General features: G+C 37.3%; 1 protein-coding gene across 3 annotated transcripts in view; it reads left to right on the forward strand.

Moving 5' to 3' along the window:
- The window catches only part of PDE3A (phosphodiesterase 3A), a 280,768-nt gene that overhangs the window by 217,538 nt on the left and 37,644 nt on the right, over window positions 1-25,586 (forward strand). For all 3 annotated transcript variants that reach the window (XM_010946497.3, XM_074357370.1, XM_074357369.1), the window contains exons 3-6: window positions 6,186-6,443; window positions 8,552-8,706; window positions 12,993-13,117; window positions 23,144-23,363. In XM_010946497.3, coding sequence (XP_010944799.3) covers window positions 6,186-6,443; window positions 8,552-8,706; window positions 12,993-13,117; window positions 23,144-23,363 — 758 coding nt within the window. The remainder of the gene's footprint in view (window positions 1-6,185; window positions 6,444-8,551; window positions 8,707-12,992; window positions 13,118-23,143; window positions 23,364-25,586) is intronic.

A 25,586-nucleotide genomic window follows, 5' to 3' on the forward strand; every position in this document is an offset into this window, starting at 1 on the left:
TGAGCCAAGAAAAAGGTTTTTAAATCATTTCTGTCTTTCTTCTTTGATATATATGTGTGTGTGTGTGCTATGTAAAGAAATGCTTTAGACTTACAGAATTGGAGGGACCTTAGAAAGATCCAGGCTAGTTTTCTGATTTTACAAAAGGAGAGCTTGGGTGCTCCAATGGATACAGTATTGCCTAGGGAAAATCCATGGTTGATTTTGGAAACCATCAGAAATTTTAAAATATTGAACAACAACAACAAAAAGTCTCATTTGAGGAATAAAGCATCTCAACTAGGTTATCTGGATAATTATCTCAATCCTAGAGCTTTTGTATTTGTAAACTATCTTTGAGTTTCATGTAGAATTATAAAAAGAGACTTTTGTGCTGCTTCCAATTCCTCTCCTCCAGTTAGAATAAATTAATCTCCAAAGCAAGTGACACAACAAATGATTCTCTGGGCTTGAAGACTTGAGAATTATTACATCTTCTGCTTCTGGGCAGGGATGTATTTAACCTTTTTTCATGAAGTTATCAATTTAATCTTTGCTTCAAAATGTGTAGGGAGAAGAGCTGTAACTTGACTATTCTGGTGCTGCCCCCAACAAAATCTGTCAAGCATTGGATGCACTATGCACTTCACCCCACCCCCTACACCAGATAATCGCTCTGATCATTTTGAACAGCTAATTGCTGTTCACGTCAACTTTCCCATTCCTTTTCTGATTTTCCCCCTGGGCACCTTCACTTTCTTCAAGTGAAATAATGTTTGTTTACTTCTTTATTTCCACTTACCTTGTTCCTGTTGTTATTTCCTGAGACTTCCTAACAATTTTTTTTTCTTTTAGAGATTCTCCATTTCTGAGTAATAGTTTGATAGAAAGCCAGACACAGGCCTGCAGGAAACAATGTGTCATGTTACTTAAAGAGCTAACTTTGTTTTACGTTCTGTTAGTCATTTGATCACATGGATTTATCTGTTAGAATTTTTCATAATTTGCAACTTAGGGTAGTTCAGAAACTTAGACGCCCTTCATAGAATGCAAACACTTTCTGACCCCTCTGCATATTCAAGGCTTTCCCCTTTATCATACCAGCAGTGCAATTTCACAGTTTTAGCACAGAAGTAGTGAGAGTAAAAATACATGTTCTGTAATTGAATTGATTGATACATGCCTACGCTACAAGTTACGTTTTATGTTGATTCTAAGTGTGTTTGTTATTATTTCTTTAACTTCTTAGCTGTAACGTCAGCTTTTCTGGGCCTTTGGTTTACAACGAGTAAAGTAACTTGGAGCAAGCTAGATTGTTACCGTAGCAACCAGCATTCCGTAGGACATCCTGGAGATGGGGAAGTAGACTGGAAGGAGATAAAGGGGAAAAAGAAGATGTTGAAAGAATGGAGTGCTTTGAAAAGTGGTGGATTTACCGAAAGAATCGGCTATTTTTGGTTTGATATATAAAACTGCACTTTACTCCACTGTTCATTAGACTTTAATTCCAGATTTTCCGTTTAAAGGTGGCAATTCAAATTTGGTTGTCATTTGAATAGTACCCAGAGACTTATACTTGCATTTTCTCAAATGTTCAATATAAATATTTCCATTATAAGGAGAGCCCGCAAAGTGAAAATTTTTTATATTGCTGGCTCACTCTTTTTAAGGAAAAGATTTGTTTGATCATATGCACCATAAAAAGACTCAACTTGTGGTTTTATGCTCCGTGTAGTTCATTACTGCACTCAAAAATGATTTCAGGCTATCAGCTTAAGATTTTCCTTTAAAGTAGCTTTAAAATAAACTTGACCTGTAGTATTTATTGTATTTATTATCACTATCTAAGATTTCACCAGGTAGATGAAATTTTTCTGAGCGTGATTTGGTATACTTAGAAATTTAATTAGATTACTTTTAAAGTTGAATAGGTGTGGAAGTACCATCTGTGTGAGTCACTCCATTGTTTCACATTTTGTATCATATGATGAAAAAGCTCTACCGATCAGCTGAAGCCCCCCTCCCTTGAAATTCCTGGACATGCCTGAGTCTTTTTAACTTGCCTGCCATTTATTGAAATAGCAGCCCATCTCTTTCAGTCTTTCAGCATTTCACGTGTGGTTAGTTTCGGTGAGTTTTTGTGGCAAGCGAGTCTGATTGTTGGTTTTAGATTTCGTGCCTCATTGAAGCCTTTAGTTATTTGAGCCAAAAAATGATGATAACTTCTTATGTGTGGTACAACTTTTAAGTGTTATACAATTTTAACTTTTCAATAGAAAAAACTAATAAAACAAAGGCCTGACTTCATAGCAGTAGGGAGACTTTTCCAATAGTAAAAATGTTTGGTTTCTTAGCCGATTCCAATGTGGATAATTCGCTTTTTATTGGCTTGAAAATTGCTTTTGTTTTCACTTGAAGACCTTTGCTCTCATAGAAGCTGCAGTACCAGAAGCATTAAAATTCATAATATGCTTATTTTGTAAATTCTTATGTAACACTGACATTGACTTATAAGGATGAGTTTTCAGTTCTGTTTCTATTTTAAAGTTCTTTTTAAATTTTTTCATTATGTGTTTCTTTCTGAGTATATAAGAAATGCATGCATTACTAAAAAAAAAAAGAAAATGTATTATAAAAAGACATAAAATAAGAGAATTACAAGACTTGTTCTCTCACCAATAATTCATTTAAAGATTATAATTATGATTATTAACAAACATGTTCTACTTTTTCCTCAGGTTTATGTTTTTATAACCTTTATACTGAGTACATTTTGAGAAAAATCTCTTTAATTATTAACTATTAGAACATAAACTGTTAATTTCATTGTCAAAACATCTTAAAATTTTAAGTCCAGCATACATAATTTCAACTTTTTTTAGGGAAACAGTACAGTGACTTACTTGTTCAAGTTTATTAGAAAAACATGGTTAGGAATTCATAGTACTGTTTCAGAAGATCACACTGGATGAGTTTTTCAGAAGCATAATAATTAGACATGCACTTGAAAATACATTTCTAAAAGGGAATATTAACCCAGTTCAGTAGCATTTCTCATGAACACTTTTGAAGTTAACAACGTAAGTAAATATGTGAAATACACATAATCATATATCCTAGAACTATTAAGATTGCACTTAAACTTTCATGTTGATTCATAAAAGATATTTAAACCTCCAAGCAGAGAAAAACATGACACAATGATGAAATAAAGCATTAAATAATTACAGATGTATTTAGTAACCAACAATGAGAAAGTTCGGCATTTTTTTCAGCCTGCTCTTGAGCTGTGGAAAAGGAGTATGGATTTGGGTTTGCAGCCTGACGTTTCCACGCTCCAGCTATCTGATTCGGAGTTATTTTTGACTCGGTTATTTGGCAAGTTATTTTTGACTCATAAAAATGAAGGTAATAAGAGTGCCAACCTTGTCCATTTGTGCTAAATAAATATCAGCTGTCACCATGATTATTACTGCTTGACTCTTTTTATTCTAGTACAGAAGGATGTAACTTCTGTATCACGGCTTTACAGAATAATTTATCCATTGCGTATAGTTATTATAAGACAAGATACCTTCATAGATGTTGGATGTTTTCATAATTATCATATTTTTCTGATTACGAAAAAATACATGTTCCCTCTTGCTGTGATGTGCTTCCCTTCCCACTGAACAATATTTTATGAGTATTTTTCCAAATAATCATTTATAGGCCGACCCAAATCTTTTAAACAAATACACGATACTTAATATTTATAGTACAACTTAAAAAAAAAGTAATTTCTGTTACAATGCATTTATACCCACATTCTTTGTTATCAGAGCACTGCTGTACCCTTTGGGGCCTTGATTTTGTATTTCTGTGTATGTGTAGTTTCTCTTTAGACTAGATGTCTACTTTTTTTTTTTTTTTTTTTTGCTGGATTATAGGATATATACATTCAAACTATAAATTAATAGACTTGGCAGAAATTTCTTTCCAAAGATATTGGATTGTTTTTACTCACTGCTCACTTCCCCAGACCGTTGCTAACACTTGGTGCTGTCAGTCCTTTATCACTTTGCCACTTTGATAAGTAAGCATTTTGTTTACATTCATATGCATCTTAAATATTTGGGAGGCAAGTCCCTTTTTATAGATTTGATTATTTACATTTTGTTTGAACTGTTTATTCATTGCCTTTATCCAAGTTTCACTTTTTAAAAAAATTTTAGAGGCCTTTTATTTGCATGTGTTTTATCTTCTCTGTGCGGTAAGCATTTTCTCACGGACTGTTTTTTTACCTTTGCTTGTGGCATGTTTTCTCATGAAAAAGTTTAGGTCTTTATTTAGTCAGATCTGTTAGATGTTTTCTTGACAGCTTATGCCATTCATATTATTTTTAACAGTCTTCCTACTCTCACCATTATAAAATAGTCCCCCATTTTTTTCCTTTAGTGATCTTATAATTTTATATATTTAAATTTTTCATCTCTCTCGAGTTTATATTTAAGTCTGTTGTGAGAGAATGATTAAGTTGTATTTTCTTCCAAATACAAACTTCTAATAATCTCTTATTGAAAAATTCCAGAATTATAAGTACTATTATTTATATCATTGTTGAACACTTATAATTGCCAGCACAATATTAAGTGCTTTACATATAATATCCCTTTTCATTCTTATCATTAACTCCTAAGATTGATGCTGCACTATATCCATCTTACAGATGGAGAAATCACAGCACTGAGAGCTTATTAACTTGCCAGAGATCATGCAGCGAGAAAGTGCTGGGATCAGGGGTCAGGACTTGGATGTCAATAGCCCCGTTCCAGAACCACGCCAATCACTGTGTTATGCAATTTAAACCCACTGTGTTATGTGAGTTCCTGGTGCCTCACACTGTGGCAACATTCCAGTAATAATAGTCGTCCGCATGCCGTCTTTAAGTTTCAGCTACTCTCTTAACCCTGACTCTGCCCATGCCCGCCCTTGCCCCCATATCTTCCAGCCTACATTGTAGCCTGACCAGCAGGGTTGGGAACATTCTTGTCCTCTGTTTTTTGGTGCTCTTCATTTCTTTAGCAAACAGAGAGTAATGACTCTGAATCCGATAGGCAGTTTGGCAGAAAATGACAAGTGTGCCATAGATTTGCAGAACTGAATTCTGGAGTTCGTACCCACCGCAAGAAGAGGGACATTTCGTGAATCTGAACACAAGTTGAGTTGTTTTTGTGCTTACCTCTAATATTACTTGAATAATGACCACACACCAGACTCAAACGTCGCATTAAAATATTCCTAAAATGAAAATCTTCTACTACATTAATGTTAACTTTTCAGGGTGAAATTTCTTTTTTTTTATGCCTCAGCAGGATTCCATTGTGTGTCTATATACCACATCTTTTTTCTATCCCATCTATTCATGAACACTTCCTAAATAATACACATTAAAATGTTGAGCTCTTCATAAGGAATGATTTTTTAATTGCAAGTATAGTTGATCCACAGTGTTGTGTTAATTTCTAGTGTACAGCATAGTAATTCATTTATACTTATAGATATATATTCCTTTTCATATTCTTTTTCATTATAGGCCATTACAAGGGATTGAATACAGTTCCCTGTGCTATACAATAGGACCTTGTTATTTGTCTATTTGATATATAGTAGTTAATATCTGCAAATCCCGAACTCCCAATTTATCCCTCCCCACCCCTGTGCCCCCTTAGTAAGCATACATTTGTTTTCTATTTCTGTGAGTTTGTCTCTGTTTTGTAAATAAGTTCATTTGTGTCCTTTTTTTTTTTTTTAAGATTCCATGTATAAGTGATATCATGCGGCATTTTTCTTTCCCTTTCTGGCTACTTTAGTTAGAATGATGATCTCCAGGTCCATTCATGTTGCTGCTCGTAAAGAATGATTGATATGAAGGGTTTTATTGGTTTCCTGAAACTTTTTACCTTTGAAAAACTACTGTGTATCTTTTTATCTCTTCAAATATGTCCTGCCCCTCCATAGTCTCTAGCATTAAAAAATGTGCATTGAACACAAATGCGGAAAAAGCCATGGCAAATTTGGGAAAGTTTAAAACAGGAATGTGATGCGAAGTTTGTTTTACTGTCACCCTAGCACCACTTGAGTCCATTTTTGCAGAAAAAGCTGTTTGTCTCTGTGCCTTTAGCTTCAGACCTTTCTCACCCGCCTGCCTGTGTGTGGTGTCTCAGTCTTCAGGAACCAGCATCACTGTGGATATTGCCGTGATGGGTGAGGCTCATGGCCTCATCACCGACCTCCTGGCAGACCCTTCTCTGCCCCCCAACGTGTGCACATCCCTGCGGGCCGTGAGCCACCTGCTCAGCACACAGCTCACCTTCCAGGCCATCCACAAGCCCAGAGTGAACCCAGCCGTCACCTTCAGTGAAAACTACACCTGCTCCGATTCTGAAGAAAGCTCGGACAAAGACAAGCTGGCTATTCCCAAGGTGGGTGTTAATAACATGCTCCTGGAAAGGTTCCACTTTTTCTTTCCATCATCTCCTCGGTCTCTTTCTTGTCACCCCACACCCACATGCAGATTCATATCCATGACTCCGCAAAGATGTATCTGTCATGGTGACCAAAGTCATACAGATTGAATCCTAAAGACCCGTCCTTCTACTTGATAGCTTTCTGTAAATAAAACATTTACCTTTTTACATTACCTTTTTTTATTCAGAAGTTCAAGAAATTTTTTCTTTCTATCAAGCCTTGTTCTATGGGATAAAGATACAGTAGTAGGGAAAAAAAAAAAAAGCAAAAATCCCTGGTCCCACTCTTGTGGATTCTGTTGAAAGTGCATTGCCTTCTGAAACGCAAGATTCCTTTGCTCTTGAATTTCACAGTGTGGTAGCCTTCCTCGTACCCTCGAGTCTTTCTCAAACCCAAGTTGTTTTGTTTTTGTTTTTGTTTTTTTTAATTTTTTTTGCAGGGGGAAGGCAATTAGGTTTATTTATTTATTTATTTATTTGGTTTTTCAGTGGAGGTACCGGGGGTTGAACCCAGGACCTCGTGTGTGCTAAGCATGCGCTCCACCACTGAGCTACACCCTCCCCCCAAACCCAACAAGTTTTGATCTCAGAAAAGCTTTTAGTTGATTTTAGATTTTTAAAGTAAACAATGGCCTTAGTGATTTATATAATTTCTTCTTTTACATAAGATATAAGAGTTGCACAGAAATGAGCTGTAAGAGATAGGGTTCTGTACCTAGTTCAGAACTCAACATTAGTTGAAAACAAGTCATGTTACAGACTGAAAAAAACTGGAGTTTTCAATACATGCAGCACAGTTATGTATTTAGTAGACAAGCTACTGTCCCCTGGGGCTCATGGTCAACCAGTAGCATGTGGCTGTGAGTCTCTTGCCTCTTGTCCTTCACTCAACTTTGTCAGCTAGATACTTAAGTTTCTTTCTTGCATCTACTTCTCTGAGAAAGATATGGCTAAGCATGATATGACAGTAAAAGAATGGGGAGAGATTAACTGATTCCTTTAGGTCTCAAAACAAGCATAAGGTCAGGGACAGATTTACAGACAGTAATCCTGGTGTGTGCAGTGCTTGACTTCTTGTCTTCCTAATGAATTACCTTCTGGGATGCGTATCCAGATCTTTAAGAAATAATTGGCAGCTATTTAGTATCAGAGCTATTCTTGAATCCCAAGATGCCATATATTTACTTCTTGGGCTTTTCACCATCTTCAGAAGAGTCAGATGGGTCTTTGTAAACTCTGTCTACGCGGTTGTTCTCCTAGGACTCACTGGCCACAAATAAGAATGGGTTGAGCATCTGCCTCTTAAGACTATTGCTTTAGTTGTATTAGGTCACCTTCACTTTCATTTTTAAGGTTCAGACTCTCTTTGGAGGGCTGGTGCTCATCCTGGTGAGCCCAGAATCTTGCCACAGTGCTGCTGATGCCACATACTCTGCTTAGGATATGGCAGGAGAAGAACTAACAAAGAGAGGGTCCCAGGTTGATCAGCAGAGTCTTCAATTAAGAGGAGCTGGTCCTGATGACATCACCCATATGCCAGATGTCTGTCGTGTTAACCACAAGAGAAGTGGTACTGTTTGTGAGTGTCACTCTTAGCTCTTGTGACTTCTAAATCAAGAAATTAAAATTAAATCAGTGAACACTTCAGTGTAGTGACTGTTGTGCAAGGTGATAGAAATTAAGCCATAGCTCAAACAAGTGTCTTAGGAGGAAAAACTTCTGCTCATAATAGCTAATACCATGTGTGCATAGGTGTGTAAACCCTATTGAACTAACACAACTATAGAATTATCTCCAAGGTAGTTGACCCTATTCCCATAATCCCATATTTGTATAGTCATTGAAATGAAGATCCCAAAATATTCTTTTGATAATATTCATTCATTTTGCCCAGAGTTTCTTACTGAATTTCTGAGTCACCCGCATTTTAGATAAGTGATTTTCAAACAACAGAGTTTAATAAATTTACTGCCAATTAAAAACCCACTTTCTTTCATTATATGACATACAAGTTAGTGATAGAAAATGTGCTTGGTAATAAAACCATTGCTCCTTCTTCCTAGCGTCTGAGGAGGAGTTTGCCTCCTGGATTGTTGAGACGAGTCTCATCGACCTGGACAACCACCACCTCAGCCACAGGCCTGCCCACTTTGGAGCCTGCCCCCGTGAGGAGGGATCGGAGTGCCAGCATCAAAGCTCACGAAGCACCTTCATCCAGGTTAGGCAACGCTCCTGTTGGTTTCATGACTCTTGGAGAAGTTCCTTACCAAAAATGAATTACAAATTACAGGGGGAGGGAGGCCCAACCGATTATAGTTGGTCACAGGCCATTTTCAAAAAGGAAAAAGGTATATGGTTTAAATCCAGAGCAGAATAGAGATTAACATCAGATAATTTGGCTTACACTGTGTTGTATGACCTTAAATATAAAAGGGGGTTGTGACTTGAGGTGATGCCTGCTACTGTGACTTTGGATGGGAAGGATTGAGCCCAAAGGCATAGGCTAGAATTCACATCTTCGGAGACCTACATTTTATCTTTAAATCAAAAGTATCCAACTTGACATTTGCAAATGACTGTTAGATTTCCCGCAGCCCACGAGGTTAGCTATCCTAGCATTATATGAAAGGCAGAAGATCAGATCAAAAAGTAGATTATCATTCTAAGAGCACCTAGAAATGTTCAATCAGTAATTTAAACTTTATTTAGACAGAGGAAAGATTGGTGGTTGCCAGAGGCAGGGGGAGAAGGGTAGGCAAAATGGGTGAAGGAGGTCAAAAAGGTACAAACTTCCAGTTATAAAATAAGTAAGTCCCGGGGATGCACTGTACAGCATGGTGAGTATAGTTAATAATACTGTACTGTATATTTGGAAGTTGCTAAGAGTGTAGATCCTGAAAGTCCTCATCGCAAGAAAAAATAATTTTATAACTATGTGTGGTGATGGATGTTAACTAGACTTACTGTGGTGATCGTTTCACAATATATACAAATATCAAATCATTATGTTATATACCTAAAACCAATATAATGTTATATGTCAGTTGTACCTCAATAAAAAATAAATAGAATAAACTTTAGTATATTAATTCTCATTTTATAAAGTGACTGACAAGTCCGAATCACCAATGCAAAAGGGAAAGACGGTGCTAAAATCTAGAGAGTTTTGGAGAAAACATCATGAAAGGGCTGCTTTCAGAGGGAGCTGTTGTGTTTGTCTATTTCTATTTAGAATAAACATAGCATACTTTATATGAATTCAAAAATTATGAGAACGTTTACCATATGAGTTCGGGTTTTGGAAACATTTACATCAGTTTTATCAATGACCTAATGGCTGAAAAATTACCACATCTTTGTCAAATTACATGAAGGCAATATTAGAAGTGATTTTTCTCTTGATCTTGACCTTGAATATAAATAAAGCATCATTCTGAGATTGGCAGAGAAATGGAAACCTTTCATATCATAAGAATTTAATGACTGCCGACTTCTCTTGCTTTCTTGATTAAAAATATAATTGGTTTCTTCCAGAGTAACATATTATGGGGAGTCTGTTAAACCTATAGAATGAGAAGTAAGCCTGAATGATTCTTTCTTTCCCATAGTGTAATTCCACCCTGTCTTTTTACCTGGACTTTCATAAAACTTCTGAACGTCACCATTGGAGGGTGTTCCCCAATCTGTTTCATAAACATTTCCTAAAGTTTGAAATTAAAATTCATTGGTGATATTTTCCTCTGAAATATATCTGATAAAGGCTTATTATCCAAAATATATAAGGAAGTCCTGCACCTCCTGGGTAGTTTTCAATCCAGCTGGGTAGAAAGGACACTGGCCTGAGAATCAGCAGTGTCTTCACCCTACCTCTCAGAGATGTGTGTCCTGGGAAGCAGGTCCTTAGCTTGAGCTTTGGTGCCCACTCTAAGGAATTCTTAGGGAAAGGGAGTACTTTGGCACAACTGGAATAAAATTAGGTGGAAGAATGGCAGTAGGTGCTTTTTACAAAGAAGTAATCGAGAGAAATAAAATAGTCCGAAATAAATCACCCTAATCATTCCACGTTGGCCTTGGAAATGACTGACCCCTCCCTTGTTATATTGGGCAGGAAGAAGGCTGTAAACTTAGTAAAAGCAACTGTTAGGACCTGGTAAGACTTTTAGGACCCAGAATAAAGTTGTTACAGGTAAAACTAACGTTATAAAACGCACTTGTGTGGAGGAGGGGGGAGACCTTCCACAGCAGACCCACAGGGAGTTTTCCCCTGCTGTGTGAGTGTGCGAAGACCAAGTAAAGGTTTCCCCAAGCTAGTTTCCTCTCCCAAATCCGAATCATTACATATGTATGAGATCAAAACAGGAATCAAGGTGAAGGTCAATATGCGGCTGAAAACAATTACAAGGGTCACACAAAGCAATGCATTTGAAACTGCATTTATTAATAATATATATTTTAGCAAATTAATATTTATTGGTTTTCTATTTTAATAATTATTGTAATAACTTAATATTTATAATATATAATAATAAATTGTGATACATTAATATTTATTATATTAAGAAAGGATATATGCTAGAATTTTATTTATCTTGAAATTCATTAACTCCCTATACATTAAAGATACTCCATTATTGCACTTTAAGTTATAAAACTTCTCAAATGCATATTATAAATGTCTTTATTAAAGAAATATAAAACAGTAGTAGGCAGTTTTCGAGCTGGCTCTCATAATATAACTTTTTAAGATGTTATAAAATAGTTACTATTCAGATCTCATCTTTTAAAATCTACATAGAGAAGTCACAACCTATTATTGTATCATTACTGAGAAAACACCAAGGCTGCATATACATTACATAAAATTTTTTCATAGTAGGTCTTTTCAGTCAATCGGTTGAGCAAAAGGAGTTGTAAGGAAATAAGATGTAGTTATCTAAGATTCAAAGTTTTTTTGTTTGTTTTTATTGTTTCAAAATTACAGGCATTTGTGAAATGCCTAGGATGAGATTTCCAAGAAGGATAAGAAACAAATATTTTGTATGCTTTTGTTAGTTGCGTTTGATAATTGCCGGGGCTTATTCCTCATTTCAGATATCTTTGGTATATTTTGTAAATCTCTATTAGAAGTAAGGAGAAAAGATGAAGTGCCTAGGTCAATAGTTGAAGAAAGAGCTCTCCAAAAAAGAAAAAGAGGAAAGAATTGAGGTAACAAGTGTCAGAATGTCAAATCAGACTCAACACAAATTAAAGGTCATACCTATCGCTACATTTACTAAGGCCAGGCAGTAGCAACACGCATGCTCAGAGTGTTTTCCTTTGCCAGGTCCTATCCCACATTAGCACTTAATTACATGACAGTCTCCACCCGTTCATGACCCTATAATTCCATCCGTTTCAAGTTGATTTACAGTACGCCACCCAGAGAGACCAGGTACATCCTGCTTACAGTGCCACTCTTGAGATTGGCTAAGGATCATATTGTCCAGTTTTACTCATGCAAATGATAGATTTTAACCAGTACCAAATTGACTAATGCTTGAAAGCACACAGGTGTTAGTTAGCAAAACACAAAGCAAGCACTTTTCCTTTGGCGCCGTCCAAGATGGTCAACATACCTTCCTAAATTCTTTTCTGTCTCAAAATACAATGAATTCTGTTTCAGATTCAGCGTGTAAGGTTTTGAGCAATGCCTGCAGGTAAATTTTGGTTTGGAACACCTTCAAAATTTATATCTCATTAATTACATGGCTTTGTAATGTTTTCCACTCCAACGTTCCAGAGATTTATTGATTCCAGATTTATTTACAGTAACAGCCTAGACAGACCAAGGATATCCTGCTAAAAGCATTCCCTAGGTGAAGACTCACTGTCGTCACCTTTCTCCTAGTAAATAGTATCAGTGTGTTTAGCAACAGGTCCATCATTAGTATGTCTACAGGGGGATTTGACTCATCAAATCTTTTCTTTTCAGGGTATCATCAGTAAAAGAAACTGTAGGCTAAAAGCCTGTTACTAACCTTTTCCTTCACAAGGAAATACTGAAAAAAATACTATCTTCGAATGACTTTACAAACACCTAATTTTTGAGTTTAGATATAGAAAGAATAATTTTTTAAAAAAAGCATAGAAGGAAGCATCATGATATTCATACCTAATGTAAGTTCACCTGCATCTTAACTAGTTAATTTGCCATGTTTTTAGAAAATGTAACATGATTATAGAAGTAAAATGAGGAAGTATTTGATTCCTATTAACTGGATAAATAGTAAAGCTGTCTTTTGCCTTTTGTTAACCCAGTGTCCTTGAAGAGTGACTGCCACATCCCTGCAGTAGAGATAGAATTTAGTTAACCTAGTTTGTCATTTGGAGATAAAATGTCATTGAACCTGAGCCATGACTCAGATTGGCAAGTCTATTACAGAAATGATGCTTGGGTTCTGGTACAGTCTGCTCCTGTAACTGATGAATAATTTCTTCGTTTTTCTTTATGCTCTGTCTTTATAGTGCTATTAATCCAGATTCTTGGAAAAACCCGGTGATGATGACTCTCACCAAAAGCAGGTCCTTCACTTCGTCCTATGCTGTTTCTGCGGCTAATCATGTAAAGGCTAAAAAGCAGAATCGACCAGGTAAGTAACTCATTGGGAAAACAGTTCATATTCACTGAGTGCGCAGTCATGGGATGAACTAAACCTTAAGTGTTGAAACACTCCGATGTGTTTGGTTTGACTGTCCTGAAAATAAAAACCTCCACAACCAATTAGTTACGTAAATTTCCACTTTGTATGATGACACAGAGTCTTTTACGTTTGCTGTACCGAGTATCCGACCGTGAACTTTTTAGATGAGTAGGAAGTCAGTGTCAGCATTGTGGATAATCTCTGGAAGCATCATCTTATAATATAAAAGCTAATGAAGTACTTAAGAAATTTCAATTTCATTTTTAGTGTCTGTTGAAAGAAAATTATTTCCCAGGAGTATGGTATTTATATGAATTCTAGGAAATGCTTCATTTACTATACATACTATGATTTTTTCAAAGGAATTCTTACTCTGTGTCGCTCACCACCTCCCTCCAAATATATAAATATGGAAAGGAAGAGGTTTCTCAATTTGAAGAAAATATAATTCAGGATCTTTGAGAGCCCTTTGAGAAAGCCCACAAATCAGCAACCAAGAGACCCAGCAGCACTGTGAGTGGGAGGTTGTCCTTCCTGTTCAGACAGGTGCAAAGTGAAATTTGATGTGATTTCTCCCATCTGGGATTCGCATGATGATTTCCAGGTTGGTGTCAGTGCGCCCCTTGTGCTTCTAAGCATCAGCTTCTTCCCTTCAAGTGTCATTTACTCAATAAATACGTGTGGAGTGTTCACTCTTTCTGACACCGAACTAGCTTGAGGAATATGGCGGTGATTCAGCCACTCCCTGCCCCTCCTCTCACAGAACACTCACCTGCATTCTAGTGGGGACTATAAACAGATTGCCAGCTATTACTATAGACTTGGTGTGTTAAAGGCTATGATAAGGAAGTGAAGGAAAACTTTCAAATAGTGAAAGAAGAAAAGAGATACAAGACCCAGCATGTAGAGGGAACGCTTCAGGGACTTAAGATTGTATGTGGCTGGCAAAGCTAACCAGCTGAAGGGGAGAGCACTGAAGGCAGAAAGGGAGATGAAAGCGGGTGTGTGGGCAGAGGACAGCGAGCTGTGGGAAGGAGTCTGGCTATCAGTGAAGTTTCAGGGAGAGAAGGAAAGTAAAATGATTTGGGGGAAGATCACCTCATTGAATCAGAATCTGTGCTGAGTCAAAACTTGCATACAGTTTTTGTCTGATACCACGTCCAGGCTGGGCCCCCTCCTGGAATCCCAGTGGAGAGTCTGGGGTATTTACTCTCATCTCTCCTTCTTAGAAGGTTCTCACGCCAGGTTTTCACCTCTCAGCACTGCAGAAAACTCTGCTGAGATTTTCAGTAGCTCTCTGCTTGGCTTCTTAATCTTCTGCCTTAATAGCAGCTAAAGAATTCACCAAATGGCTCAAGGGGAAAGCTGCCCTCTTCCCACTGGACTGTTAGACATTCAGTTCTGGCTGCCATGGCAGCCCTAGACTCCAATACTTGTGTCATCAGCCTCATGACATTACTAAAAGCTCTGTTGGCTTGTCTTCCTAATAGCTGTGTCCGTCTGCCTGGATTCTTCGCCTTTTGTTACATGCCAGTGGTCAATAAATAATGCTCCGGTTGGAAGAACAGTTCACAGGATTTTGGCTCGCCCTTCTGAGGGTCTCTTCTCTTTGGAAGCCTAGGCTCTTAGAATGGGTTGCCTTGCCTGGATAGCTCTTTTAATTTTTAACTCAGCTTTGCTATTTGTTCCCAGAGAAGCATAGACACACTACAGACTACTGCATCCTAGCCAGAAGCAGAAGTCCACAAAGTGGCAGTGTTTCTGTGAGGATTAGGGAACCAGTACTCACGTTTCACTAATAGTTCAAAAGCCCACCATGAAATACAATCTTAATTACAAGAGGCACAACTTAAGGAATCACTTCTGTTGTTGTTTCTCGCATCTAGGAAAGAAAATTTTGTACTTTCTTTCCCCTTTGATCACCCACTTTATACTGGTAACCATTCCTTGAAACTTCAAGCACTGACTCTGCTTACATCTTTACTGTTTAGCATAGGAAGCCACCTCCTGCACAGGGTACCATTTTATTGAAATTGCATCACTGGAAGAAATCACTAAAAGTAGTCTGGTTCTCCAGAAATGAATCTAGTTCTCTCTACTCTTTAGATATATTCATTCCTTTTTTAAAAAAATTTTTATTGAATTGTAGTTGATTTACAGTGTTAGTTTCAGGTGTACAGCAAAGCAATTCAGTTACATATATACATATATATTTTTCTGATTCTTTTCCATTATTTGTTATTATAAAAAATTGAATATAGTTCCCTGTGCTGTATAATAGGTCCTTGTTGTTTGTTTTCTTTCATAGTGATATGTGTCTCTTAATCCCTGACCCTAATGTATGCCCCCCCCACCCTTTCCTTTCTGGTAACACTAGTTTGTTTTCCATGTCCGTGAATCTGTTTTTAGTTTGCAAATAATATTTGTATCATTTTTCTTTAGATTCCACATTTAAGTGATATATGGTATTTGTCTTTCTCTGACTTACTTCACTCAATATACTTTTTGTAACTTAGAAGTAACTAATGGTCTGATGAGTAGAATTGAGCTTTTACTAGGGTCAGGAACAGGACAGTGTGGGCAAATACTTAAATCAGGATTACACTAAGGGCAAAAACAGATTAGCTCAACAATGCAGACACTCGTCTGGGACTTCAGCAAGATGGAGGAATTGGATTTGAAGATTCCACATTAAACCTGAGGCTTTTAAAGGGGCATTAAAGTGGCCCTAGGTCAGGAGGACCCCTTGAGGACTCCTTGAGGACCCCTTGGTTGCCCACAAAAATATGTATAGATAATTTTTGGAGGAAAGCATCATGAGTTAAGGTCCCTGCAACTTCAACATATCATGTTCAGACAAACGGGAGCTTATAACCAAGATCACTTTAAACATGCAAGGAAATAGGGAAAAAAAACACAAAAAAACAGGAAAAGCAACTTTACAGATCTTACTGGATGAGTAGGAAATCAGTATGAGGAAAAAAACAGGAAAAAACACAACTTTACAGATCTCTGAAAGGGTTGAGATATTTAAGTGCTAAAATATTTAAATATTTCATTTAATTTAAAAATAAATAAGAAAAACATGAGGTCACAAAAATGGCAATGAGAGAAGATAAAATTATAGAGCAGTTAAATATCTTTTGGAAGCGTAATCAGAGAAATATGATAGGATAAATGGCGTAAGAGACCACAGAAGGAATAATCAGTAAACTGGAAGGGAGAGAACGTGCAGAAGTTACCCAGAATGAAACATTGATGAGAAACTGAAAGCGTAAACGATTTTAAGCACTATAGGGAGAAGGAGTTAGAGGCTCTAAAATCCATAATCATAGTTTTATTAGAGGGTAGAAAACATAAACTATTTGAGGAGAAGAGAATAAGGGTAAAAAAGTACATATATATCACACGCAGACACCTAATAGTGAAACTGCAGAACACCAAAGATGAAAAGGAAAGAAAAATTAGCTGCAGAAAAGACACCTCATTATCTTGCCATCAGTCTGAGAACAGAACTGTCAGAAATAAAGGGTGTCGGAACCCAGGAAAGTATTCGAATTCTTCAAAGTTCTGAGAGAAAGTAATAGTCAACCTGAAATTGTGTGCCTGGCAAATCTGTCTCTCAAGAATAGGAATGAATTCATGACATCTTCAGCTAAATAAAAACTTTACCACCTACCAAATCTTAACTAAAGAAATTTGTGATGGTTGTATTCTAGAAGGGAAAGTAAAAACAGAGAAAAAGTCTGAGGTCTAATTGAAAGGGCAAACAAATAAATTTGAAAGCCATGATTCCATCCAAACAAGCATTGTATGCATGAATAATAGTATTTCCAGATTTGTAGTTATTTTTTTTAAAGATTTTTAAGGGAAATAATTAAAATATTAGACAATAATAATATGTAACTCACAGGATGAAGTATGAATTTAAGCATTCTTTAAGTGTTCTTGTATAGCTCAAGAAACGGATTCAAATGAGGAAACTGAGACACAGAAATGTTGAGTAACTTGCCCAGTGTCACAGAATTCATCCAGAATTCTTTCTTTGGTCCTAAAGACTTGGAAAAAAATTGAAGACAACAAATTGAGATCATTTGAAATCAGGATTTGGGGGGGGTCTTGTCCTTGGCTGAGGACAAGATAATGGGATGATTCAGTTTTCTGTCTCTCAGTTTCTTCATTTAAGTAATAAAATTAAAATTCTTAAAATAACCAATATGATCGAGTCAAGAAGAATGAAGGTCATGGTTAGTGCAGTCACTGGAAATAACAGAGCAAATGATGGAAACAGACATGAGGAACAGCCTCATAATCTGCGTTCTTCTTTCTACTTCGTATGCCTGCGCTCGAGAAAAAAGGGCAAAGTGTAAAAGGAGCAGAATGTCCACAGAGGATCCCATACAGGCAGATGGGAGAGAACACAGCCCCAGGAGGGGTAAGAGCCTCTCCCTTCTTGCCATGAAGTACATGAAGTATCTGCATTGTCTTTACTTTGGAAGGGATTTTGCGTTGTACCATCTTCAGACTGCTGTCACAGCACTAAATCTTTCTGAAATGACCTGTGTCCTATGCTTATTGAATTCAACTAAACAAATCCCTGAAAGTCTGCCAAAAGGGAGAAAAATATCCATCAAGAATCAGAGAGCTGAAGCTGTTACTGTTCTTCCTGGACCAGACGGGCCCTTCCGTTTGGAAACTCTTGTTTCCCGGCATAGATGGCACGTTGGGGCTGATTGAGCTTCAGTGGGTGTGACGTGAGTAAGTGACAGTGATGCCACCTGGTTTGCCAGAAATGGTGGAAAGGGGCCGAGGAAAGCCCCTTTGTGTGGCAGGGTATGAGGAAATGGAATCAAAGTGTAAAAAGAGCCTGAGGAGGGAAGTAAGCAGCAGTGGGCCAAAGAGACGGGGGTAAATTTAGAGAACAGAAACCCTGGAAGATAAATGACCTGTGTCCAGAGGGGACTAATGAAATCTCCTCTTTGCGCAAATCAAGTAAACAGTGTGTCCTTCTAGCTCAGTCAGTCGGCATTCATTTAAACAGCTGAAACACAAACAATTATTATGCAGTTACTAGTATAAAATAAATGGATGAAATCACACAGGAGTCCTTTGATGAAAGCATAAAAACAGGAGATTTAAATACAATTTGCATTTTCAATCTTGCTTTTCTGTTATGAGTCACTGAATATGTACAGAGGCCTTTATGTCATTCTGCTTTTAAAATCCTTCTAATTCATCCTTATCACATCTGCTGCAGTTCCTTTCCAGATCCTTACAATTTTTGTAAGATTTTTATAATCCTGTTACGGTGATTACAGATATCTCTGCACCTAAAAGTCAGACTGAGTTTTTCCTATAGAAAATTTGAAATGAGAAAGAACTTTAGTTATAGCATTGTGATTTTTTTTTTTTTTTTGCATTCTCTATACTTTAGATACTTCTTTTGTTTTGGAAAAATATTACGGCTGTCCATTTCCTGTGGGCATGAAAAAGAGGCTTGTATTTATCAGACATACTAGTTCCTTTTTTGTTCAGTTAAAATTAAACGGAGAGAGTTTTACAGCACAGACAGATGGATTCACTTAATTTTCCCTCCAGGACTGTTTATTGTCTCCCTTTGATTGCCCAAAGTTTCTTGTGTCTTGACACACATTTTCTCTTGTTCTCAGGAGCAAGGAATTAAAGACTCAATTACTCAAAGGAGTAATTTGGTACTTTAGAATGCTTTAAAGTTCCATTTTTCATGTTTTAAATGTTTTAATTTTAAGTATTTCACGTTACAGCAGTTTGAATCATCCAGAGATTTTTGAATTTCACAAGCTATGTCTTTTTCCTGAAGTCTCTTAAAATTATTTAAATATAAAATGAAGGTAAATATATTTGAGAGCATGCATATTTCTCTGAGTCCCTACGTGTGTGTGTGTGTGTGTGTATGCAAGCAACATAAAGTTGAATGAGACTTCCAAAGGTCCTAAACTTCATCCCTCTAACTTTAGACATGATTACACTTTAAAAAAAATCTTAGAAAATAATTTGGTTTTGAAGACTTAAAAGAATATCCTGTTCCTGTGTGTGAAATAATTTTTTTCAGTCTCTCCTTTCTAGAAAGAAAGAGTATTTGGTTATTATCTGTACTTACATCTCTCCATCTATTTGAAGACTAATATATGTAAATAAATGCCCATTTCCTACAGCATTCCTAATCCTTTCTGTTTTTAAAACTTTAAGTAAACTATGATAAGGCACACTGTGAGAAATAGTTGGCTTGGGAGAAAAGAAATGTGTATATTTAGACCGTTGCCTTCTCATCCACAGAATAAAACCACCCCCCCTTTTCACCATATTGCCAGGACCCATGCTTGTTAGTAGCATTCAAAATATGTAGACTAACAGCACTGCAGAAGCAAAGCACTTTTCCTCTGTTTCAAGGTTTATGTGAAATTTCGTCTCAGGCAGTAAGTCTGGAGTCTTAAGTTCTGCTTATTTGTTTAAGTTTAGTTAATCCATGAGTTCCAAGAACGCTAATCGTTGAGCGGATTTTTACATTTGTATTTTAAGAGTGAATTGGCTTTTTGGGAGAGTATCAGCTGGCCGCTACTAAAAATTAGCAATGAAGAAAATCACTCCGCTCATCATTTGCCTTCAGAAGATAGATTGTGTCAAGACAGAAATGGGCAATGTTCCCATAGACTTTCAACTACTCTAAAAAAAAAAAAGTGGTAGGAAACTATCTGAAAACTCAGAATTACTTATCAAAATAATTAAAGAATTGCCTAAAGCAGAGCCCATCAGGAGTCTAAGATGCAGCAGTTAAAACCTTGCCTTGACCTGGCCAGCCCGACGCCGTCTTGCCAGGAACCCCTCTGAGCCCGTTCCCAGCCCCTCTTCTTCCTCTTTGCTAAGCTGCAGCCACAATGACCTCCTGACTGATCCTCTGACACCCCCCCGGTGGGTCCCTCTTTCTGGAACATTCTTTCCCCAGCCCTTGTCTAAATGTCTTTCTTATATCATCAGACTTCTGATCAAATTTTACCTTAGTGTGTTCTGTGCTTCCCTGTCCTCTGCAATATTTTTTCTTCGTATCGCTTCAAACCATCTGATTTTGTTTTCTTCCTCCTCCTCCCCTCCTTTCTTCTTCCTCCTCCTCTTCTCTTCCTACTTTCTGTCTCCCCTGAAAGAGGAGACCTTGAGACCAGGGAATTTTATTTTGTTCACGACCACCTCCTTTAGTCCCGCAATCAGGCACGCCATCTGTATCTGTTAAATGATTTCTAAGTGAAAGAAGTCAGACTCAAAGGGCTGCAAATTCTAAGATACCAGTTACATAATGTTCTTTCAAAGACAAAACTACAGGTCCGGCAATCATCCGTGGTTGCTAAGTGCTGGGAGTGGGGAGACGGGTTGACTGCAAAGTACAAGGGGTATTTTGGGGGGTGAGAGAACCAGTCCACTCCTGATTGTGGTAGTGGTGATGTGGCTCTACACCATTGTCAAAACTCACAGGAACGGTACACCAAAAGGAGTCATCTTGACGTATGTCAGTTATACCTTAATACAAAAATGGAAAAAGAAGAAGTTCCGAATGTACTTACTTTGAGTGATAACATTATTTGAATATACAAGCCTGGCACAATGATTAATTTAGAAGTCTTATTAGTTTGTGGTGAGATAAAATGGTGATAGTCAAAATGAAATATGTGAGGGTTCTGGAAGTGTGTGTTTTACATACACAGACACACACACACACACATTTATAAAATATTGGTAATTCTAAATGAATCATCTGGAATTGCCTCAGATAAAGAATAATTTTGATTCAACTAAGGCTAAAAAGATTCATTGAGTTTTTCCTTTGGAAAAGCATAATCATTGGACTTAATCAGAAAAATATTATTACTACAACTGTTGAGAATAAATTATTACAAACAAAAAAAGAAAAAAAATTTGTTAAATGAACAAACACCTTGATAACCTTTAAACCACATCAGACCAGCATCCAGCTCCTTAATGGTTAAACTGCTTTTCTAGGGTAATCTGGTGGCTCATCATCCTTAATCTATCAAATAGTCTAAATTAATCTAGTCCTTTCCAACCTTTCTTACATGAGAGCACGTGCACATGTGTGTGAATCCGATAATGTTATATATAGCATTGGAGAAATGGGAAGGGATTTACAGCTTGGTGAAAATTGTGTTTCCTTTATTTTATAAAATTATAAGAAGAAAATCTAATTATAAAATGTTAGAGATAATATTAAAAATTAAATTTATCCTGGGACGTCCAAATAAAATCTTTCTATTGAAAAAGATTTACAGCCATTGGTACTTTATAGCACATCTGTAACTTAACTTGCTGCACACAATGATAGGTTGGCTGGGGAACTCTGAGTTAAGAACTTAATTTTCTTTTGGCTCAGGAAATGATGTAATGTGAAGGTTTGTCAGGATCTTTGGTAAAACAGCTAAATCTTTTCAATAAAAATAGAAATCAGAATGAAAACCATAAGGCATGGCATTGTAAAGAGAAATACAAATGCAACCTAGCAGATAATGAATTTTTCTTCCACGTTGGGCAATCTCCCATCAAACACTGGACGAATAAAGCACAGTTTACTAAGAATAGCTGGGCTCACTCCATAGTCTCCTGTTTACTTGCACTGGAACTCTGGGAAGGCTGTTTCATCTCTCTTCGTCTGAGTGGTTCCATTTGTCAAGTACAAGGCGGGGGACTGATCTGGTGACCAGAAATCAGTAGAAATATTGAGCAAAAGACTAGAAGGGTAGCTGGCCTCCACATTCAATCACAGGAAGAGTACAGTTTCTCATCTTTTAAAGCAAACAAAACAAAATAAAAACATAACAGTGCCAACAAAAGCCCTTCAACAAGCTTAATATTCCTCTTGGTGGACCAGAAAACCTCTGGATATGACAAATAACAACTTTTGAGAAAATTGAACATTGGAGCAAACCAAGCCAGTGGCCGGTTCACCACATAATCTATTCGATGATGTAAATGTTGCTGGTTCCACGTTTCCCCGGAGCGGTGAGAAACAGAAGACAACTTTTAAGATTTCATTTCATTTGCCTTACAGTAGATTGTTTCGCCTGAAATCATGAAAATCAGTAAGCAGGGAGTTGTTCAGAAGTTTTTTTCCTCTCTTTTCTTCAATTTTAAGTGCAGGCTGCCTTCTCCGTGTTTGGAGAGAGGAACTTCAAAAGACGTTATCCCTGTGCTCAGACATCATCACTTTGAAATCTAAGCCAGTGTTTTGTGAAAATGTTCACAGCTGAGAGCAAACACGGTCTGGCATAAACATCCACACTTCTCATTTGAGCTTTAGGCCCACCGTTTGATCTGAAATGGATCATATTAACTTTTTTAAATGTTTCCTTTAGAAATTAACGCCGATCGAAGTAATGTTTCACACACAGAAAGTAGTTTCACTGAACACATGGATGGTTAGCTAAGTCAGTTTCCTCTCAAAAATGTATCTTCCTTATTTACTTATTTCAAGCAGCCGTTGCGTGCTTAAACTCCGCTCCAGATACGTTAAAGTTTTCAAACAACTGCAGGTCCTGCTGCTGCTGAAAACCTCACAACCTAAGAGAAGGCAAATGCATGAGAAATTTTTAACTGTTGTCATCAGGTCAGAATGCCAAGAAGAAACAAAAATGGGAGCAGAAAATAATACCCTTCTGTCCTGAAGTTACTCCAGGACACCGAGGCTTTAAGTGAATTTGCCAGCATGGCCACCAGTTTTTTCATGATGACGCGTTGTTCCCATTCCATGCTGCAGAGACACCCTCCCCCGGCCCGTACATCCTCTCTCCAGATGGTAGCACGCAGCGGAGGCGGCCCCCGGTGGCCTGAGTCCTCACCATACTGAGTTAAAAGGAGTCCCAGGTGAAGTTTACGAGTTGCAGTTTTGACTTCCAAAGATTTATTTAGTGACTTAATCTTACCTCTTTTTCTTAGGTTCCCTAGTGAAAATCTCACCTCTTTCATCGCCCTGCTCCTCACCTCTCCAAGGGACTCCTGCCAGCAGCCCAGTCAGCAAAATTTCTGCAGTTCAGTTTCCAGAATCGGCCGACACAGCCGCCAGACAAGGCCTGCGTTCCCACCGGGTGTTAACTTACACACAGAGTGCCCCTGACCTTTCGCCTCAGATCCTGACGCCGCCTGTTATCTGTAGCAGGTAAGGAATTGATCACTGTTAACTGGAGGTTCACTAATAACAAAACTCGTTCTGGTTTTCCGCTTAGGAACACTCACCAGCAGTCCACGCAGCTCTGTGTGGGCTGGCCCACGTAGTTGACAAGAAAATGCAAGGTAATATGATTTGTGTTGACTAGGCTAGAAAAGAAACTTAATTTTTCGGTGCTTTTTTTTCCATTAACAGAAAGTTTAGAGGCCATATGGTCCACACAGCTACCCTTTGGAGATGATATAAAATAATTCATTGTATATTTTGTCTGCTTTCTGATGGAGAATGCATACAACCTCTAGTTTTAAAAAATCCTTCCAACTAGTTTGATATAAGTTGATATTTTATTGGGATTTTTTTTTAACTTGTTCTCCAGGGAGGATTATGTATCGATTTGAAAGGTACTATTTTATCTTAAGTCTATAACTCCCATTTTAAAGCTTTAAAAATGTGCGGATAACACATGGCCCATTAGGACCTCCCCAAGTGGATCTCTGAATGTGATTAAGTAGTTGCTGGGGCTGCTCTGTCGTATTGAAACAGGATGGCAAAGTGTTGTCTACCACAGAATCAGAAAAGGGCCTAGCATGGTAAGAGCAGTTCTCTTACCTTGATCCACTTGAAAGAAATACCTCCTCTTACTGATCAACAAATTATTCTTTACTAATAGCTTCATGGTGAATAACTAATCTTAAAGCATTACATTTTTTTTTAAGTAATAAAGAGTTGAGTGTTTTTAAACTGAGCATAATCCTGAGAGTGTCTTGACTAAAAAGCTCCCCCTGCCAACAAGGTTAATGCGGATAACTGAATAAATTAATTACATGTTGGTCTTCTAATATCAAATATTGGGTTAGACCCAGACCTGATCGACAAACTCACGTTTAAGCCTCACAGATTTCATTTTTCCATCCTTTGTTCATAAACTCTACAAGTTAAATGATAGTATCTTTTAAATTATCTTTATTTTTACTTCCTTTCTCTTTGCAAATATTTTTTAAAGGGAAAATCATTTGTGTTTGTTGGACCAGGACTACAGTCAAAAGTTACTCTGCCATCTGAAGGTTCTTCTGCTGCCCTCTCTGTAATGGCTTTTTTTAATACAATAATTTCTTTCTTTCTTTCTTTCTTTCTTTTTTTTTTTTTTTTTGACAGTAATTTCTGAGGGAGGTTAATTCCATCTTTTTCTCCCCACCAAAAAGTAAGCTCTGAGCTAAAAGTAGGCTCATATTCTACTCCTGGTGATTCACAACACAGATCACTTTATTACAAGCACTGAGAAGTCCTGCAAAAAAGAAGACATCATGATTTAGGTTCCTTCTAGCATTTTCTGAATTTATTTGACGACAGAACCAATTTCTTTAGGTTAACATCCCATAATTGCCCATAGAGCTAGTGTTTGGCGGAACACCTTTGAGGAACATTTTGTGTGTGTGGTTGTGTGTCCTGAGCCAAGATGAAGCGCAGTGGAGTGACCAGCCTCGGGGACATCTGCTCCCGGGGTTTCTAGGGAGACTGTCCCACTGTGAGCTCCAGACTTGCGAGAAATAAGTAGCCTGAAGGTATAACAAGGATGTTCAGGAAAGATGCACGATTCACGTAACTTTTCTCACCAGTCTGTATTTTTGTATTTTTTGCAGAAAGTATGTGATGGGATTTCTTTCATTTTTTTTTTTTTTTAAGAAGTTTGGGAGAAAAACAAGGGAATTTCACTGCCTACTTGTTCAGTAATGTTAATAAATCCAGGAGTGTGTGTTTTATGTGTTTGGGCTTTTTAAATCTATAATTCAAACCATGTTTTATTATTGCCTTCAAGGCAGTCACCCATGTAGGCACAAAGAGCTCCAGAAACACACGACTAATTATTGTGGTTTCCCCTGCTGAACTTGAAGGGTTTGGCATTGAATCCCAGTCTCTTGGCTGCTGTAATGTCTATGCAACAAGCTGGTTTTCTGGCATATTTGAACTACTAATTTAAATGTTCTTTTTAAGTATTACCTTGCAGTGAAAAATCTTCAAAGTGACACACTTTACTTCTACCAAGTGTCATCCGAGAATATAAACCCAGCATTTACATCTACTGTCTTTTTCCTTTGGTTCTATCATTAAATCAAACTGATGGGATTTCATATTTAGAAATAGCGTATGTGTGATGCTTTCCACTTACATTCAAGGCTTGAAAAATAAATTTACTTTGGATGAAAATACTCTTAA

This window comes from Camelus bactrianus, chromosome 34 (genome assembly GCF_048773025.1).
Source record: "Camelus bactrianus isolate YW-2024 breed Bactrian camel chromosome 34, ASM4877302v1, whole genome shotgun sequence".
Lineage (NCBI taxonomy): Eukaryota > Metazoa > Chordata > Mammalia > Artiodactyla > Camelidae > Camelus > Camelus bactrianus.